The 21,583-nt window shown below is 38.3% G+C and overlaps 1 protein-coding gene across 3 annotated transcripts in view; it reads left to right on the top strand.

Annotated features, from left to right (window-relative positions):
• Positions 1–15,548, top strand: part of LOC107839054 (flowering time control protein FY) — a 28,133-nt gene extending 12,585 nt beyond the window's left edge. For all 3 annotated transcript variants that reach the window (XM_047395673.1, XM_047395672.1, XM_047395674.1), the window contains 4 exons: positions 10,386–10,471; positions 10,734–11,245; positions 12,301–12,537; positions 15,244–15,548. In XM_047395673.1, coding sequence (XP_047251629.1) covers positions 10,386–10,471; positions 10,734–11,245; positions 12,301–12,537; positions 15,244–15,360 — 952 coding nt within the window. In that variant the 3' untranslated portion in view covers positions 15,361–15,548. The remainder of the gene's footprint in view (positions 1–10,385; positions 10,472–10,733; positions 11,246–12,300; positions 12,538–15,243) is intronic.
• The last annotated feature ends 6,035 nt before the right edge of the window (positions 15,549–21,583 follow it).

Below are 21,583 nucleotides of genomic sequence, written 5' to 3'. Positions count from 1 at the left end.
TGAAGGCTCTTCAATGCTCCAAAGCTGTGGGTTCCATTTTACTCTCGGGTAGGCATCAAAGTCAAGCCCAAGCAACCTTCCACACATGGAATTGCCTTTTGGTGTGTTCAAGATGGGTCCTCCATACATGCTCTTGTGTCTTCGAGGTGGCCAAGGCTAGAGTCTTCATGTGTTGGTCTCTCAAGATGTCATCAAAAGCTATAGTGGCCATTTGGCTCATATCATCCTCCTCTTCTTGAAAATGATTCAACCTCGAATCCATACCTTGCAAAATCAAAGAGAAGACAAACAAGCACAACATCCTCATGGCATGGGGGTTAGGGTTAGTGCAACAAATAACATCATCATGCCAAGGTGGTACACACTTGAAGTATACCCACGAATCCTTTGTTTTTAACATGAAAAGCTTAGGGCAAATATCACAAAGGATTTGGCCAAGGGAAGCACCAAGAGGTAAGGAAACCACAAAGGTCATAATGGCATTACTAGAGACAAAAGGTAAGATTATCTTTACCTTAGGGACCATAAGAGACAATTGCTTCATCACCTCTTTAAAAGGCCACATCAAGAGTGGTGCCTCAATTGAAGTTAAAGTCCATGCAAAACATATTGCAATGTCACTCAAAGAAGTGGACCAACCAACAAATATCCTACCTCTACATATAGCCAATCCATAACTATCATGGAAGTCATCAAAAGCAAAAAGGTAGTATAAAAAGGAATCAAATGTAAAGGCATCGTCCAAGGTGCTATTATCCATGAGGATGCTATTTGGCTCAAAAGATTTAGCTCGGGATGTGCACAAGGACGAAGTCAAGGCATTTAAGCACATACAGTTTCTTCCTTTTAGGCAATTCATGCCAACATACGATGTAGTTTCAGCAAGATTATGAAAATCATCATATGCATGAAGGTAGTGAAGAAAGGTACTAAAGACACTAGTTTCATCAAAGATGTATTCACAAGTAGGAACACACAAAGATAGAAAGAGACATTGCAATCACTGTTGTTCTTAAACCTCACCACTTCAGGAGCCTCACCTTTTGGATATCTGTGCAAGCATATGAAAACATATGAAAACACAGGAGAAAAGACCCGAAGACCCCAACTTCTTCTTTCAAGCTCTCTGATTCTTCCCCTTAAAACAGAAAAAGAAAATCATTCAAGGCCTTCCACCAACTCTCCTTCAAGGCCTTCCACCAACTCTCCTTACAGCTGCAACTAGATAAGAAGTCAGAACACAACTGGTCAAATTCTTAGTTTTTCTCTGTTTGGCCTAAAACATGAAGCAACGAATATTGACCAAGAGGAAAAGCTAAAAAGGAGACCAAAGGATTCTATGTATGCCATTTCCCATTTCTATTTATCTTTTATTTTGAGAAATCAAAATCTCAATTTTCCCCTCCAATGTGGGTTGATTGAATCTCACACGTATCCAGCACCCGCACCCTTCTCATGTTGACACGGGTGCGGCAACAAAATTGAAGAGTCCGTGCAACTTATTTTTTTCCTTCATTATGGAGAACACTATGTATTTTGCTATTGGATTCAAGTCTTTCGACATTACCCGGTCAGGAGATTGGTACGAATGGACCGAAAGAAGTAGGAACACCATCACAAGAACATCCTTCTCCAAGAAGACAATGGAAATGGATCGTTCAGTTTCTGTCTGAAGCTTCTAGGACAAAAGGAAATGTAATCAAATGGTGGAAGAAGAAAGAAACTCTGTCAGAAATATTTTGTGCTAGGAGCTTCAATAAATTCGGTAGATACATTAGTCTCATTAATGTAAGGGGCAGAAGGAGGTCAGTCATCATCATCCTAGAACTGTTCTTCAACTCAGGCTGGGCCTACATTGCCGAGAAAATTAGGGCATTCGTTGACAAACAAAAAAGAGAGATCAACAGTGACAACCTCAGATTTACATAAGACAAACTACTTTTTTCTGAGGCAGTCAGAAGCAGTAAATGGTGTAACAGGGAAGAAAATAATTCAGAGGACCTCCAAGCATTTGAGAAAGGGGATATCATCTGGGGCTTGTCGCCCTCCCATAATGAGGTATTAAAGAAGAGTTTGGTCGGTTTCTTTGAAAATGGGGCCAGTTCCTATCCGACATTGTCAGAAATACGGAGATGGGCCAGCAACTTATGGAAGCAAACGCATGGCCTAAACATTTATGAAATGGATAGGGGTCTCTTCTTTTTTGAATTTGCCTCCAGGATCACGGCGGAGCAAGTTTTTTCCGGTCATTGGATGTGGAAACAAAATGGGGCTCAAGCTTCAATGGTGGACCCTAATGTCAGGCACCTTTGAACCAAAAGACAAACCAAATTCCACTTGGATGAAGATCGTAGGGCTTCCTCTTCACCTCTGGGCCCCAAAAACCTTCAAGGCCATCGGAGATCATTGCGGTGGATGGATTGAAACAGAGGAAGAGACGACCCTCCGAAACCATCTCAAATGGGCGAGAATCAGAATCCATGGAGACGGCAGCAAAGTTTCGAAGGAGATCTCTATTGAAAATGGCGGAATCACCCTCTCCATGCAAATCTGGACTGAACTTCCGGCAATGGCGGTCATTGGATATGGTGGGAATTTGAATCCCAATATCCAGCAGCCACCGGGTCTTTACCCCATGGATAAAGAGATGACTGAGATTGGCAGTCTGTCATCTGCAGGCACTGCAGATGGGACAACTGTGACAGCTCATGCAAATGTCGAGTCAAGTGGGACAGCTGTGATAAGACATGCCTATGCTGAGTCAAGTGGGACAACTACCAGAGAAAATTTAAATTCTTTGGGCCGGGTTAAACTTAATTCAGGGGGTCTAAGTAATTTTGGCCCAAAACTTATTTCTGAAGTCCAGTACACACCCCTTCACTCATTTATTCCACAACAACTGAAGTGTACCTCTAGCACTCTTAAAGAATTGAAGAATATTCGCGAACTGGCTTCGAAATTTCTCGAATCCTTCATGGCTTTGGAAGCTTCCTCTCCAGATTTCGACAACATAGAAAGTCTGATGAAAGCAATAACATGGACCCCGATCATGCAACTCGATGTTGTTTCTCAGAATGTCGAAGAGAAAGGGACTAACAACCAATCTAAAGAGTTAACAGAGGAAATAACCCAGCTCATCCCCCTCCCAGATGAGTCCAACATGCAATTGCAACAGGTTCATGATGTTGAGCCTGTTACTACTCAAATTCCGGCAGCTCTAGAGGTAACTGAGATGGAGGCTTCTCAGTGGGTAAATTCTCACATCCTCGAACTAAGTAACACGTATGAAGTGGCTTTCGAAGGTTTCGAAGAGGAAACACTAGCTTTACTCATCAAGCTTGATAAAAGGAAAGCTTTACTGGAGAAGAAAGAACAAAGAACAGGAGAAGATAGTCACCACGCCTAAGGGCACAGGAGAATTGGCAAAAATGAATTGAAAAACCTATAATCCAGCCTTAATGAACATGTAGAAGGTGTCAGAAATAGGGGAAAGCCCTTAGTCTCTCTTATAAATGAATGTGAACCTGGTCACATGGAATGTAAGGGGACTTAACAAGATAGAAAACAGGAATCTTGTTAAGAGTTTATTTCAAAAGTGGAAAGCAGATGTTTACTGCCTTCAAGAAACAAAGATAAGCGAAAAAGTTGAGGAGGTAGCCAAGCAGTTATGGCCTTGTAGATGGATGAAATGTGGCTTTATCAAGGCTGTGGGAAGCCGTGGAGATATCCTACTTATGTGGGATAGCAGAATTTGGTCTGGGAATTTGGTGGAAACAGGCCAACACTCTTATCACTTATGGTTTTATCCACTCCCACAACTCTTTTACTTGGTACCTCACTAGAATTTATGCTCCACACACTAGAAGTGAAAAATTACTATGTTGGGAGGAAATCGCAGCCTGCAGAGAGCTTTGTGAAGGACCTTGGATCGCTTGTGGGGACTTCAACACAAACAGATTCATGTCAGAAAGAAGGGGGTGCTCCAGAATCACTAATGTGATGTCCGATTTTTCTAGATGGGTTGAGGACATGGAACTTCATGATCCTCAACTATATGGGGGGTAATTTACTTGGTTTAGAGGCATCAACCTCCCTAGTGCAGCTAGGCTGGACAGATTTCTTTTCTTCTCAGAACGGGAAGAGACTTTCAAAAGCACCAGACAAAGAATCCTGCCTAGAGTTACTTCTGACCACAATCCCATCATGTTAGAATGTGGAAACTGGGAGAAAAGGAGATCAAATTTCAAGTTTGAAAATTGGTGGCTTAAGGTGGAGGGCTTCAATGAACTGGTAAACAACTGGTGGAATGATTTTGAAGTGGAGGGGTGCCCTGATTTCAAGTTCAGCAGCAAGTTAAAGATGTTGAAACTGAAACTCAAAGAATGGAGCAGAACTACTTTTGGTGAATTAATTAACAAGAAGAACAACCTTCTTGAAGAACTGGCTTACATCGACTTAATTCAGGAGAGCAAAGTTCTGACAGAAGATGAAATGATGATTAGAGCAACTATAATGGTTGAATTGAAAGAGCTGGCTGGACATGATGGAGACAAAAATCAAGAGTTTTGTGGCTAAAAGAAGGGGACAACAACACAAAATTCTTTCAAAGAATGGCAACATCACATAGGAGATTCAACACCATTGATAGATTGATAGTAAATGATGAGGAGATTCGGGAACCTGCAGCTATAAAAGAAGCCACGATAGACTTCTACAAAAAGCTATACTCAGAATCAGAACCCTGGAGACCTCCTCTCAATCCACAAGGCTGCCCCAGAATCACTGATGAAGAAAAAGAATTGCTTCAAAGACCCTTCTCAGAATCAGAGGTACTGCACATAATAAAAAATTGTGATGGGGACAAGGCCTCAGGACCTGACAGCTTGCTGGGACACGATAAAGACTGACTTAATGCAAACCTTCCACAACTTCCACCAGAAGGAATTTTTTGAGAAGTCTATGAACGCCACCTTCATAGCCTTAATCCCCAAAAAAGCAGGTGCCAAAAAATTAAAAAGCTTCAGACCTATAAGCTTAATAGGAGGGACTTACAAGATTATCTCAAAACTTTCTCACTGAAAGACTGAAGTCTGTCATGGGTAAGTGGACGAACACCAGATGACCTTTTTGAAAGGGAGACAGATAATGGATGCATCACTTATGGCAAACGAGCTGGTAGACTCCAGAGTGAAACAAAAAACACCTGCAATCTTGTTCAAGTTGGACATTGAAAAAGCCTTGGATCATGTAAATTGGATTTATCTACTCAAAATTCTTGAAGATATGGGGTTTGGCAGGAAATGGATGAATTGGGTTAAAGTTTGCATCTCTAATGTGAGTTTCTCCCTATTGTTGAATGGTGACACTGCAGACTTTTTTAAATCCCAGAGGGGTCTAAGACAGGGCGACCCTCTCTCACCCTTCTTATTCATATTGGCTATGGAGGGTCTTAATCATATGCTTGGGAAAGCCAATGAAAATGGTTGGTTGAGAGGTTTCGGAGCTCAAAACAATAAAGCAAATGCCATGAGAATTTCCCACCTGTTGTATGCGGATGACGCTCTTATTCTATGTGATGCAGAGGTGTCACAAGTCAGACACCTGAGAGTTATTCTGACCATTTTTGAAGCCATATCAGGACTTCATGTGAACTGGCATAAGAGTTAGTCTCTACCCAGTCAATGAAGTCCTAAATATGCAATTGCTGGCCAGGAATCTTGGATGCCAAGTTGCCTCTCTACCCACAAATTATCTCGGATTGCCATTGGGAGCCAAAAACAAGGAACTTGAAGTTTGGAGCTCAGTGATGGAGAGATGTAGTAAGAGGTTATCAAGATGGAAGGGTCAATATCTATCCTTGGGAGGTAGACTGACCCTCATAAAATCTGTCCTAGATGCTCTACCCACTTATATGAGGAGTTTGTTCCCCATCCCAAAGAGCATTGAAAAAAAGATGAATCAGATGAGAAGGAACTTTCTGTGGCAGGGGAATAAAGAGAACAAAGGCTACAATCTTGTAAAGTGGGATGCCCTTACCCTCAACAAGAAACAAGGTGGTTTAGGCATTAAGAAGCTCAGCCTCCACAATAGCAGCCTGTTGCAAAAATGGTTGTGGAAATTCTGCATAGAAGAGATGATCCTATGGAAGAGACTCATCACAGAGAATTATGGACTCCTGAATCAATGGACAACTAAAGAAGTGGATGGCACTTTTGGATGCAGTGTATGGAAAACGATTAGAAGACTCTGGCCACAGTTTAGTACCAATATATCCTTCAAAGTGGGAAATGGTACGAAGATTCAGTTCTGGAACGAACACTGGATAGGTGATGAAAGCTTAAAGATCACCTTTCCTGACCTCTACACCCTCAGTCTCCAAAGGAGCGAAACTATCTCTCAGATTTGGAGTCCACAAGGGTGGAACATCATTTTTAGAAGAGCCTTAAATGATTGGGAGATAGACAGAATTGCTAGTCTCCTACAAACTTTGAATACTTTCCCAGGTACCTCGTTAACTCCTCGTTAACTCCTCGTTAACTCCTGCAAACCTTTTTGGAAACTGCACAGTGAGGGAGTTTTCTCAGAATCATGCTACTGGAACAACAACAGCCTTTCTTCCACCAGAATTTGCCCTTGGAAATTGGTCTGGAAAATTAAAATCCCCTTGAAGGTGTCATGTTTTATTTGGTTGGTGATTAAGAGAGCTTGCCTAACCCACGAAGTACTACAGAGAAGAGGTTTACAGATTTGCTCAAGGCGTTTTCTTTGTGACAAGGAAGCAGATGTAAACAACCACCTCTTTCTACACTGCAAAACAGCTGTAAATCTGTGGAACATGTTCTTATGCATGCTTGGAGTAAGCTGGACAATGCCTAAGGAAACTATTGATTTGCTGAGGAACTAGGAGTCAATTGGTAGAAGAAACTCTGAGGAAGACTGGTGGAAGCTAATCCCAGCCTGTGTTTGGTGGATCTTATGGAAAGAAAGAAATGCAAGGTGTTTTGAAGGTAAAAACAACAACATTCAGAAGATCAAAATGAACTGCATCAGTTTCTTTATTTTTGGTGTAAACAAGATATTGTGGGGGATATAGACTTGTTAGTTGATTCATAGGAAAACTGTAATGCCTTAGACTAGACTGGATTTCTAGTTGGTTTTTTTCAATGCCCTATGGGTTGTAACTAACCAATTTATCATTCTTTGGATGATGCTTCCCATGTGAAATATAAAGTTACCTTTACCTCAAAAAAAAAAAAAGAAAGAGACATTGCAAGCACGTAGGACCTCTCTTTTTCCAACTACTTTCTGAGGGAAGGTATTCCATCAAGGGAGCCATGCCATTAGTGAGAATAGAGAAACTACCATGCAACAAGCCAATCCAAGACAAGTAGTTTTCCCAAGAACTTTGTTTCCCTCTACTAATGAAAGTAAGCATGCTCTCAAGAGTCCCATAAGATGCTTCAAATTGTCCAACCTTATGAAGGTGACAAGAAGTCTTTAACATCCTTGGACCCTTCCACAAACAAGAACTCAACTTGGCATCCACAAGTTTCGGTTCACATAACTTAAGTACAAGTGTGTCAAACATGAATGGAAGTATATAAGAAATACCCCAAAGAGACAATGACACATTTGCCCTAGGGTCCTCAAGTATGAAAACACATTTGAGAAAGGGGTTTCCCATCAAAACCAAGTCACAAAGAAAGGTATCATATGAATGGAAGTCATCTAAAGTGTTTGTTTTCAAGATGTAACTCTTTCCTTGACCTACAAGTAGTGATACCTTGTCAAGAGTGGAGACACTCAAGGATGAACTTTCTTGGCTCACGGCAAGCAACCTGGTGGTTAGATTTTTTTGGAAGCTCTGTTGCTGCATAAGTAAGCCCCTTGTATCCAAAAGATTCCTCACAACCAATGATGCATTCTTAGGTGTAGGAGGATCCATCCTCTTTATGTAATAAATGTACATCCGCTGTATCCAAAGGCAGTCCTTCCTTGATACATCCCATAGTAGTTTTAGGATAGCTGCCTTGTTTCATATTGTTAAGTTCAAGATATTTAAGCCCCCTGCAGCCTTTGGTTTACACACTTTATCCCAAGAGACTAGAGCTTGGTTCGATACAGACACATTGCCGGTCCACAGAAAGTTCTTAGGATTGTATGAATTAGCTTTAGTACCTCTGGGAACATAAAGATCTGAGCCCAGTATGTTTGAATTCCAAAGAGTACTGATTTAGTCATCTGTTCTATCCCAACATAGGAGAGGAGTTTAGCACTACAAGAAGTTATCTTCCCTGTGATTTTCTCAATAAGAGGCATGTATTGGTGTATGGCTAGTTTTTTAGAGTCCAGTGGTACCCCCAAGTATCTGAAGGAGAGTGTTACCCACATTGACCCCCAGCTTATCTAAGATGTCCTACCTTTTCTGATCAGAAACACCAGCCATATAAATTGCACTTCTATCCACATTTGCCTGGAACCCAGAAGCTTTTGAGAATCTGTGGAATGCTTCATTTAGTACTGTGACAGAGTTCAAATCAGCTCCGCAATACATCAGAAAATCGTCTGCAAAGCAGATGAGTGTACTTCCTAGTTTCCAACACCTAGGATGAAAATTAAAGTCCCTATTATGTTGAAGTTGGCCTAGTTCTCTTCCCAAATACTCCATAGCAATAACAAAAAACTAAGTTGCACGGATTCTTCACTTCCGATGCTGCACATGTGTCGGATTCTCCAAAAATACTCTACTTTTGGAGAGTCCAACACGCGCCCGTTGATATTTTTGAAGAGTCCGAGCAACATAGACAAAAATATATGGATGCATTGGGTCTCCCCGTTTGATGTCCCTCTTTCCTTTAAATGGAACTGTGAGCCCCCCATTAAGAATCAGTGAATAAGAAACAGTAAGATTTGAAGGTCCCCAGCATATCCTTAAATGGTGAAGAAGAAAATGTTACCATTTCTCAAAAAAGAAAGAAAAAAGAAATAGTAAGATAAAATTCATTACCCACTCAACAATTTTAACAAGAAAGCCCGAGTCTATTAGCACTTTTCTGAGGAAGACCATTCAAGAGTATCAAATGCTTTCCCGAGGTCTACCTTGTACACATCTAGGAGAACTCCATTATCTGGCATGTCCGTTAAACAATTCATGATTAAAAGTACATTGTCAATGATGCTCCTTCCCTCAATGAAGGCAGATTGAGAATTACCAATGATCCCATCAATGACTAGCTTGATTCTTCTAGTGAGTACTTTAGAGATTACCTTATTGAGTGTTGTACAACAGGCTATAGGTCTATAGTCTTTTACCTTAGTAGGAGCAGGAATTTGGGAACCAATGTGATGGCACTGGTTTTGATCATAGTAGGAAGTTCCCCTGGGGCGAAGAACTCTTTGACAGCTGCAAGTAGATCTTCTTTAATGATATCCCGGTTCTTTTTAAAGAATTCAATGGGGAACCCAGCCACTCCTGGTGTTTTATCCAATGTTATTTCAGAGTAAAGTTTATTGTATATCCAAAGTAGTCAAATCTTTTTGGATAAAATTGTTCATATGATAAAGGGTCATTCCTTCCAAAGGAGTCATTGTGTGCCCTTTCCACTTGACCATGCTTTCTGGATGTGCTTGTTGGGGCATTAAACCTAGGGTGAATCCGACCCTTTCCACTGGCTCTCTCGTTTTCCTTTTTTTTTTTTTTGGGTGAGACTGTTTTTCTATCAATTTTTTTGAAATCCTAAAACCCCGTGGTGTGTTCCCTTGATACTGCCATCCACTGTTTCGGTGATCAAGAAGAGAGTGCTGTAATGGAATGGGCTAGGCCTATTCTCATTAAGGTAAATGTTGTCTTGGCAAAAGGTGAATTATGGTTTGTACTGGACACCATTTTTCTAGTATGAAAATTGATGCTGAACTCTGATATGATAGTACATCATGAATTATTCATAGAGCATTTGTTGCATATGTGTTTCATTATTATAGTAGAGGGAAAGGAATTCTCCTACATGAGTTCTGTCGTATATATTTTTTCATTTCGTTGAAACCTCTCTTGGGCAGGCAACTTTATGGGTACTTGCATTTTAGGCCTGATTGTGTTCATCTTTATTTAAATCCTGCACAGCCTCCTCAGGCTGGATTCAAAATTTTTCACTCCCTCCCTGTACTTGTGTGTGAGAGGAAGGCATGGTGTGCTTTGTACTGTGAATTGCATGTCATTGTCTTTGAGTGGTTGGTTGTAGCTTTTGTATTCTCTTTAGAACTGTGGAGACCCTTAAGCCTTCTCCACTAGGCATTATTCTGCGAACATGAATAAAATTTTCATCAACATAAAATGTTCAACTGGAGTTACCTAAGCAGCTAACTAATCCGTCTTTTTACTGATGCAGTGGCAGCAATGATCAGACAACAAAGTTCTGGTGCAGAAATAGGCCTGGGGACTCTGCTCGTGATAAATTCAATTTAGGACAGCAAGGTGTTTCTAATTCCTGTCCATGCAGATGTTATCTTTATATCTTTTTATGCTATTGATTTATTGTACTTCAGATTGTGTACCAGTTTATTGTACAATTATTTTGACCAGGGAAAAAATTCGGCTTGATTTTGATGAAATTTCTTGAATGATTGTCGTTTTCCTTTGTCCATTGTTACCTAATATTCTTTGTTGGACTGTCTCTTTGAACTACCAAATTACAGTGCTTAAATAACCTTAGCACGGGTATTGTGGTTGATCTCAGGTTTGGGTGATCAAAACAATGTTCTTGGTCGCATGCCAGGTAATTTTCCAGGTCCTGAGGCCCCCTCAACCCCTGGAGCATTTGCCTCTGGTATGTTACGAACTGAGGGTACAATACCTGGAGTTGGAGCTGCAATGCCTCTGTCTATCCCATCACTTGATTCATCATTTCAAGCAGAACAGAAGACTTCAATGCCAGTTTCAATGCCTTTAGGAGCTCCTCCTCTTCCTCCCGGTCCACATCCATCTCTTCTTGCAAGTAATCAGCAACAAGCATATCAACAAAACATGCAGCAAGTTCAGCAGCAGCAGCAGTCACTACCTCAACAAATGACTTCTCTTCCTCTGCAGCCTTCAAATTTGCCACAGCTGCAGCCTCCACATATGCCTCTAATGCCACATCCTCATTTACCTCGGCCCCCACACCAATTACAACCAGTAAACATGCCTGGCCTTCAGTCTTCAATGCCAGGATCTGGACCCATCCAAGGAATGCCTATCCCTGGTCCGATGGTATGTATCATATTTCTGTGGCCGTCTCTGCCTATTTGCGTGTTGTATCCCCCCCCCCCCCCCCCCCCCCCGGTGGATGTGTCGTGACTTATCTTGATTGTAAACTTCTTGGTGTATCAAGTATTGTGTTCTTGCTAAAACAACAGCAACATACCCAGTGTATTCCCACATAGTGGGGGGGCAGGGGGTGTCTGGGGAGGGTAGCGTGTAAGCAATCCGTACCACCACCTCAGAAGTGATGTATATGCATGCTGATTTGTATCCCTGCATTTGTGCTTGCTTATTTTGATATATTCTGATTCTTCATTCGAGCTCTCTCCTTATGTCAAAAAGCTTCATCTTCCTGTAGATGTTCGAGATTCAATTTGTGCAGGATTGTCTATGAAACTTTTTGACTTTAAGAGATTACTTTTTTGAAACAGCCATTACCTTTTTGAAAGATTCTTTCATTAAGTTACTGATATTCTAGGTTAAGGCGTAATAATTTCCGAGTTAGCTATGCATTTATGTCTAGATGGAAGTTGTAGACAAATGCTTACAGTTTCTCTTTTCATCTGCTACGGATATATAATAAAATAAATTAGTAATGAGGCCTCCGTTTTGAGAGCTTAAACTTTTAGATGTGACGGTTCACATAATTCAACATGGTATTAGAGAAGGTAGAGGATCCTGAGTTCGAGTCTTGTCTCCATCCACGAACAAAATATTTTCATGTACTTGGCTCAAGGGGGAAGCCAGTGTTGCATGTGAGAAGGCAGTATATAGTGACATAAAATCCATTAATGAAATGTGATGTCTCAAACAACTTAAGCTTTTATATGAGACGGTTCACATTGTTCAACAATATGCAATTGATGCAGCATGCGTGGATCAAATTTCACTAGTATCTTCATCCTCTTCTTGAATAGAGCGGAATTGGTTGCAGCTGCAACTACATCCTCATTGTGGTGTAGTTGGTTGATTGATACAAAGTGCATTTGTTTTGAAAGAAGTATATTGGGAGGATTAAGAGGTTTTATTTCAGCATCACGGATTGATGGTCTTCTTATTTTCAGGGGATACAAGGTAACATGAATCAAATGGGTCCTCCGATGCCTCAAGCTCAGTTTGTTGGCATGCCTTCTGGATCTGCACCGCAGGGCAATGTTCCTCCTGGTGGTATGCCAAATGGATTGCCAACCATGCAAGGCCCTCAAAACCCAGGAGGTAATCAGATGTTTCCACCAGGACGAGGCTTCAACAGGCAACAAGCTGGGCAGATGCCGCTCATGCCTGGACTTAATCCTTATCAGGTGAATGGCATGTAAATTACTTTGAGACCTGAGAGTTTGGCAGCATAGTCACTTTTTTCTGTCTGGATCCCTTTATAATTTGGAGTTTTTGTTTCAATTACATGTATCTAACCTTTTAGTTAATAGTTAGCTACTATATTTTACGTAGGTCTCCTATTTATTGTTGCATTAAGTTGGATAGTCAGTAGCTGGATTGAAAAGAGAGAGTTACGGAACCAAAAAAAAAAAAGATAATAAAACTTTATTGTTCCTAGCAGTTGTTGTCGGTTCTTGAGCTATTCTTGAAACAGGAATTCTAGACTGCAGCCTTGACTTATATGCCAGAGAACTGCAGAATGTGTGAAAATGAGTTCAATCAACAACAACAACAACAACAAACCTAGTATATTCCCACATAGGAGGGTCTGGGGAGGGTAAGATGTACGCAGTCCATACCACTACCTCCGAAGAAGTAGAAAGGCTGTTTCCGATAGACCCCCGGCTCATGACAATGAATAATAATCAAATCCATAATAATAAAGCATGAAACAATACGGCATAACATAAATGCGACACTCAAAGATAATATTAGACATGGAAGAGTAAACAACTTCGTAATAGAGCATGGAACAGGATGGCGTAGCAATAAATAGTACACCCCCCAAGTAATACCCTACAATGGCGACCCAAACCGACACTAGCCTTCTAACCTAATTCGCGGCCTCCAGATCCTCCTATCTATGGTCATGTCCTCAGTAAGCTGTAACTGCTCCATGTCCTGCCCAATCACCTCTCTCCAGTACTTCTTCGGCCTACCCCTACCCCGTCTAAAACCCTCCAAAGCTAGTCTCTCACACCTACGAACCGGAGCGTCCGTGCTTCTCCTCATCACGTGTCCAAACCATCTCAATCGGACTTCCCGCATCTTGTCCTCTACTGAAGTCACTCCAACCTTCTCCTGGATAGTCTCATTCCGAACTCTATCACCCCTAGTTGACCCACACATCCAACGCTACATCCTCATTTCCGCCACCTTTATTTTTTGAATGTGGGAGTTCTTGACTGGCCAACATTCCGCTCCATATAACATGGCCGGACGGACTACCGTCTTGTAGAATTTGCCTTTAAGCTTTGGCGGCACCTTCTTGTCATACAACGCCCCCGATGCGAGCTTCCACTTCATCCAACCCGCCCCAATACGGTGGGAGACATCCTCATCAATCTCACCGTTCCCTTGAATCATGGATCCAAGATACTTGAAATTATCCCTCTTACACACCACCTACCTGAAAATGAGTTCAATCCATTTCTACAAAAGGATTAAACTTTGTCATTGAGTGAGAAGACAAGTAACCCTAGTGAGAGTAAGTCAATTATGTCGGGTTTATAGAGGTTTTTGTTCTGGTGCTTGGAATACTACTGTGAGGTCCAGCGTATCAAAAGTATAGCTATATGGGTGATACAAAATGATCTCTGTCGAAAGGAAGAGTTAGCCTAGGGATCTATAAGGGGCAAGTAACTGAGTCATGAGAATGGGTCTAATTGGATTTGCTAAAAGATAACATCGTCTTCATAGTTATTTTACTCTTCTAGTAGTTGTTACTGATTGCTTGGAAGGTTAAATGTATTTAATTTAGAAGGTGCTAGGAGTTTTCAAATTTATGCCATCACTTGACTAGTTATGCATGAGAGGGCGAAGCTTAGCAGTTCATATGGCACATATTTAAGTGAGTAACTTAATGTTTTTTTCAAGGTCATTTTTATACTTGTGGTGCGAGAATAGTTGGGTAGATGATTTAGCTCCATCTTTTTGAGTTTTTGGATACTATGAGCTACTGATTTAGTTGTTGTTCTTGCACTATTTTTTTTTTTTTTACATTTTCTACTATTTATTATCTAATCAAAAAAGTTCATTTCGAGGTCATTTTGAGAGCATGAATGGCGAATGCCCTACTTCTCTGCGATTTTTACTCAATTTAGATGCAGTTTTGATTTGTTTCTTCTTTTTCTAGGGGTTGTAACTTGGCTGTTGTGAGGTTTAGGGGTGGGCGGTGTTATTTTCTTAGGTGGAGAGAAGAGGGTGAGGGGTTCAACTCATTTGGAGTAATTGTTTGGTTTAGGAACTCAAGACTCAGTTATTTGTAAATCTTTGGGCTTTCACCAGACTATGTTGTGTGAACTAAAATTGGGAGGGGGGGTTATTCTAGTGAGTATATGTCTTCAAACTGTCCACGTGCTTTTGTCTAGTGGTTAGAGTGCAAAATGTGATTTCTTTTTTTTTTGGGGGGGTGGGTTAGATGCACGAGTTGAAGCTTGATATTTAAGTGGAGAAGGATTGGTTCATATCCCTCGAGTTTTGAATTGTGTGCCAACTGACCCTTGGAGCTTTTTCGGTTATCAGGAGGAAAATAAATGCCTACTCAAATTGCCGTGTTAAGTGGAAAGGGTCACTTGTAGATTGTATTACATGGGAGACGAGCAGATAATGAGCACTTCTATACAAGCTTTTTCTCATCCTGCCAGAACTCAATTCATAAGATTGCCCTTGCTTAATTTGTTTATTCCTATTTCCCGATTTCAAAAAATATGACTGAAGGAATACGAAATACCTTATATTCAACTGATTAATGAATATGAAATACCTTTGATTTCTGGAACTTGGAAAAATTTGCTGTTTGGGCTGTTGAGTTCATTTCTTCAGTTTAATTTTTCTTTTTGCCTTTACAGCAATCTGGAAATCCAAACACACCTGGAATGCACATGCAGTCAAACTTTGGTCATCAATCTGGAATGCCGCCTCCGCCACTGCCGCCAGGGCCTCCACCACATAATCAAGGACGTTAATGGGCTATTGTTTATAGTGCAAGCTTTGTTCAAGTTGTTTGTTGAAAATCTGCCCCTGTTTAATTAGACTTGTTTTCTTTGGAAAGACTATTAGATAGCATCTCTGTATTTTTAGAAAATTTACTTCATATTTATGCATTCGGTATAATATTTTGTTGGTGCTTTTAATTTCTAAGAATTCATAGCAATGCCTGGCTTTCATTTTCACACTTATTTTAGCAACGGAGATCCCTCTGTTAGGTTCATGCGGGGTAACCGTGGAGTTGCTCATCGTTGCTTCTGTCAGAGAAACGTCTCCCTTGTCATAAACCATCTTTATCTCACGACAATTTGCTGTGTAGAGACGTGCTATCTCATGTGATTTGCTATGATCTGTGCATCTCATGCGATTATCACTATTCTTTGGAATCTTTTCACTATATTCAAAAAATGGTGTTTGGCATAAAATAAGTGTTTGTTTGAGCATATTCAAAGTTGAAGGCCAAGTTAAAAGGTCACATATTATGCCAATTAAATTGCGAGTGACTCTGCCAGCTAATTTCTCCCAAAAGCCCTACGCAGCAAGAGTTGTACTCTCCTATACTGCGCGCATCGTCCTCACCTTTCTTTGAACTCTTTAGAATCAGAGTTGTGCTTTTCATTTTTAAAAATGTCTAGTAGGTGTTTGATAAGATGCTTATGTGAACAGGTCTATTCATTTTGCGTTTTCAGGTAAAAAATTTCAAGGATTGAAGGGAGTAAAATTTTGAGTCTAGCAAAAACAACATATTGAATGAAATCCTGTAAGTGGAGTATCAGTGACGCGTTCGTAATTCATTCGAACCTGCAATTATTTTGTACTTCCAGCACACCCTTGACTATAAAGCTAGAACACTCAACTTTTGAGTCTAACAAGTTTCACATTATATTAGAGGTTGATATATTATATATCGTATATGTTGATATACGACAAAATAATGTTGATTAATATGAAACTATAATCAACATGAATTGAAAATAATGACTCATTAAAAAACAAAGAGCAGATCAAATTTAACATTGTTAAAAAATGATAAAATACAAGCCAAACTAAAAGGCAAAACAAATATATGATGAATCCTTATATATGAATCAAGCTATGTTTAAGAAGGTATAAACGTCAATTCTCCTTCAAAAAAAATTACATGTGCATCCGTTGTGATCTTCATGATCATATCTTCTACAACAGTTTGTGCTTGATGACAAAAATTCACTTGATTTCTCGTGTCTTTCTTTCTTTGGCCTTTCGGGTGGTCTTATGTATTTTGGTGGTATGACCACTTTGTTTTAAATATATTGAGGCACAATTTAATCTTTCATATCTAGCATCGAAATAATTGTAACTTTATATGTTCTCACTAGTGTTGCAGGCTTACAGTAATCAGAGCAGTAAGAATTCATATTGTCTATATATTTACTTTTCAAAGCTGCAATTGCGCTAAGACATCGTATCTCATCAAGTTGAAATCATTCACAATTACAAGCAAGTTTTAATCTCAAGGTTCACAATACATCTTCTACCAGAATCGTAAACAACATACACATAGCTTGATGAAGCTTTAACCTAACCAACATATATTCAAATAAATCAACCGATTCATAACTATAAAGTTTGTTCAGTTGAAACAAGATAAAACAGTAAAAATATTGAATAATACATAAAAAAAAAATTATTCTCTCTCCCTATATATATATATATATATATATATATATATATATATCTTTTACAACATTCGAAAAGATTTTGCTACATTAAGAATTAGTATCTCTTCAAACCTTCTTCCTAATGTAATTTTTGTACATGATGCTATTTCTTCATTTTGTTTTAATTTTCTGACCCAAACAAAGTTCTTGCTTGTTCCAAAAAATTTTAGGATCGACAATTAATGCACCTACACCAAATAACCATTGATACATTCTGCAATATTAGATGTCATCATCTTACCTCGGTTTGTTGCACTACTAAAAAATGATCAAAAAGCGACGGACTGTGTCTCTTTAAAAAGCGACGTTGACCGTCGCTTTTTTAGTTTAATTTTATTTATTTTTTATTTTTTATTAAAAGCGATGGCCAACGTCTTAATATCCGTCGCTTTTTTTAGCAAATTTTTCTGCCAAGTAATTAAAAAATAATTTATAATTTTTTTTAATAAAAGCGACGGACAACGTTGTAATTTATTAAAAAATAATAATAATTATTTTTTAAAAAAGCGACGTAGTTCGTCGATTTTTAAATTTTATTTTTATTAAAAGCGACGGCCAACGTCGCTATAATTTTTAATATTAATTCTAGAAAAGCGACGCTATCTGTCGCAATTTGTAATTATTAGAATTTTTCTTTATTTTTTCAAAAAGCGACGACCAGCGTTGCTTTTGTTAAATTAAATAAAAATTATTTTTTAAAAAAAGCGACGTTGACCGTCGATATTTGATATTTTTTAATTAATAATAAATAAATAGTTTTAATATTTTAAAAAATTAAATTCAATATATAAATCTTTTAAAAGCGATGGCCAACGTCGAAATTGACCGTCGAAATAAAGTCAACTTTTAGTCCAACGTATTAGGGCAAAAGACCCATTCTTTTCTCTTTTTCTCTCTCTCTCTTCCTTTCTTTCTCTCTCGCGCCGCTTCTGTCTCTCTTTTTCTTCCTTTCTCTCTTTCTCTCTTCCATCGCTATTAGTGACACTTCGAGGTCGTCATCGACGAGGTAGCTATCAGTGATATTCACACTTTGAGGTAACTTTTCACTAGTCGCTAACATTTTTTTCTATTCACACTTTTTCGTCATCGATGAGGTCGCTAAAGTATTTGTTTTTTTGAGTTTTATAGCTGAATTAACAGGTGTTTTTGTTGATTTTTTACTTGATTTACTTCGAATTTGATTTTTTTGTGAGTTAAATGGTTAAAAATATGCGTAAAGTATCCCTTTTTTTTTTTAGTTTCGTAGGTGCATTATTAGGTGTGTGAATTGTTATTGTGTATAATTTAGTGCTGAAAGATGTATTAGTCCGAGGTCAACTTTTGGAACCGATTTTGTGTCAACATGATGAAGGACTTGTACTTGTTAAGGTGTATTTCAAGAGAAGAGATTTCACGTATAATTTAGTGTTGATAACTTATGGTAGAATACAACACGACTCAAAAGAAGTTCACTTAATTCGCCATGAGTTCAAATTACAACTTCTGTTATGGAGAATTTTAAAGTAGCACAACTTAATCTAAAGAGTATTCACATAGCTTCTTGGGACTGTAGCCTAGTGTTAGGGGCATTAGTTTTGCTAAGAGAGAACATTTGGGCATCCCTAAAACTGAAATGATTTGGGGGAAATAAGTGATATGGATGGGATACCTCAGGCAGTAGGGGCACATGTTTTCTTACAGAGTAAAAGTACAAATCTTGAAAGTATCTAATACAGTATCAGTACATTTTATTAAAGAAATCTTTTGATATATGAGGAAATGAGCTCAATAGAGCAAAACTGATATTGGGGATTAGTTTGGGTTGACATGTGATTAATTAGTCTGCATTGCATTTGATGAAATTCTATGATTTGATATGATTATAAACTTTGCTAGTTTCATGCTTAACAAACAAAAATTAGTTAATCTTTCCATGTAATTTGTCATGTGATGACTTATTCTTTGAGCCCATTCTGAAACTTTCTGGTTAAATAAAGTTTGAAACTTTTGCTTTCTTGGGGATTCCCTTCTCATTCTTTTAGCATTATATGAAATTCTGTATCTTAGTATGCTTTCCTTCTTTGCTAAATTCAAATTTCACTGCAATAATATTTATTACTCTCTCTAGTCCATATTAAGTGACTTATTGAGGTATGGCACACCCCTACGAAAAATATTTAGGGATGAGATTACACTCTACCTTCCGCAGACCGCATCACATCTTATGAGATTACACTGTGTATGAGTTGGTGGTGTTGTTTCTGTAGATCTTGCTAGATTATGTTGAAAAATGGTTTAAGATTTGTCTTTTTGGATTAATATTTCCATTATGAATAGGTTGGGTTGCTATTTCTTGGAAAAAAAGGTTGGTTGCTATTTTTCGACGATCGCTTGCCTCTTTCTTTTCAAATTAGGCCAAATAAAGGTAAGTTTACTCTCTCTATTTTTATATAGTGAAGTCTTTATATATAATGTAGTGGTGGAATTATTTGCTGTAGAAGGCTTATAAAGCCATAGGTTTTGTGATGACCATATGGTGTGAGAGGGACATGCGACGCCTCTACTTATTAGCTTTATTAAGTTTATTGAATTATTTGACTTATATTGCAATTGAGAATGTGAACTAGTGACTTGAAATGTGAAGTTAATGACTTGTGACTTGAAAATGCTTGTGTTGCTACTTGAAATGTGAAGTTAATGAGTTGAAAATGCTTAAGTGTAGTTAGTTCAAATTGTGACTTTGCGACTTAAAAATGGTTAAGTGTAGCTACTTGAAATGTTAAGTTAATGAGTTGAAAATGCTTAAGTGTAGTTACTTGAAATTGTGAACTTGTGACTTGAAAAGGCTTAAGTGTAGCTACTTGAAATGTGAAGTTAATGACTTGAAAATGCTCAAGTGTAGTTTCTTGAAATTGTGACCTTGTGATTTGAAAATGCATAAGTTTAGTTACTTGAAATTGTGACTTAAAAATGGTTAAGTGTAGCTACTTGAAATGTGAAGTTAATGAGTTGAAAATGCTTAAGTGTAGTTACTTGAAATTGTGACCTTGTGACTTGAAAATGGTTAAGTTAGCTACTTGAAATATGAAGTTAATGACCAAAAAATGCTCAAGTGTAGTTACTACAAATTGTGAACTTGTGACTTGAAAATGCTCAAGTGTTGCTACTTGAAATGTGAAGTTAATGAGTTGAAAATGCTTAAGTGTAGTTACTTCAAATTGAAAACTTGTGACTTGAAAATGCTTAAGTGCTGCTACTTGAATGTGAAGTTAATGAGTTGAAAATGCTTAAGTGTAGTTACTTGAAATTGTGAACTTGTAACTTGAAAATGCTTAAGTGTAGCTACTTGAAATGTGAAGTTAATGACTTGAAAATGCTCAAGTGTAGTTGCTTGAAATTGTGACCTTGTGATTTTAAAATGCATCAGTTTAGTTACTTGAAATTGTGACTTAAAAATGGTTAAGTGTAGCTACTTGAAATGTGAAGTTAATGAGTTGAAAATGCTTAAGTGTAGTTACTTGAAATTGTGACCTTGTGACTTGAAAATGGTTAAGTGTAGCTACTTGAAATGTGAAGTTAATGACTTGAAAATGCTCAAGTGTAGTTACTACAAATTGTGATCTTGTGACTTGAAAATGCTTAAGTGTTGCTACTTGAAATGTGAAGTTAATGAGTTGAAAATGCTTGTGTGTAGTTAGTTCAAATTGTGACTTTGCGACTTAAAAATGGTTAAGTGTAACTACTTGAAATGTGAAGTTAATGAGTTGAAAATGCTTAAGTGTAGTTACTTGAAATTGTGAATTGTGACTTGAAAATGCTTAAGTTTAGCTACTTGAAATGTGAAGTTAATGACTTGAAAATGCTCACGTGTAGTTACTACAAATTGTGAACTTGTGACTTGAAAATACGTAAGTGTAGCTACTTGAAATGTGAAGTTAATGACTTGAACATGCTCAATTGTAGTTACTACAAATTGTGAACTTGTGGCTTGAAAATGCTTAAGTGTTGCTACTTGAAATGTGAAGTTAATGACTTGAACATGCTCAATTGTAGTTACTACAAATTGTGAACTTGTGGCTTGAAAATGCTTAAGTGTTGCTACTGAAATGTGAAGTTAATGACTTGAACATGCTCAATTGTAGTTACTACAAATTGTGAACTTGTGACTTGAAAATGCTTAAGTGTTGCTACTTGAAATGTGAAGTTAATGACTTGAAAAAGTTTAAGTGTAGCTACTTGAAAGTGATTTAAGTGTATTCACTTGATATCTAAACTAATGACTTGATTTTTATATGTTTTAATGTGAAATTGCATATTATTGAATATCTATATTTTTGTAGATGGATCATCGTCTGTGGATCATCATCTTTGGAATGGTATATTTTATAATTTGTTGCCTGTGGATGAATATGACATGCTTGTACATGGTCGACATGGTAGGATTCAACATGCTAGAGTTTAACATAGGATACCTAACGATAGAGTGCAACACGAGGATAGAATTCATGAAATGGTCAATGAT

Source organism: Capsicum annuum, chromosome 8, assembly GCF_002878395.1.
Source record: "Capsicum annuum cultivar UCD-10X-F1 chromosome 8, UCD10Xv1.1, whole genome shotgun sequence".
Classification (NCBI taxonomy): domain Eukaryota; kingdom Viridiplantae; phylum Streptophyta; class Magnoliopsida; order Solanales; family Solanaceae; genus Capsicum; species Capsicum annuum.
Note: the sequence above shows the minus strand (reverse complement) of the source record. Positions and strands in the feature narration are given on the sequence as shown.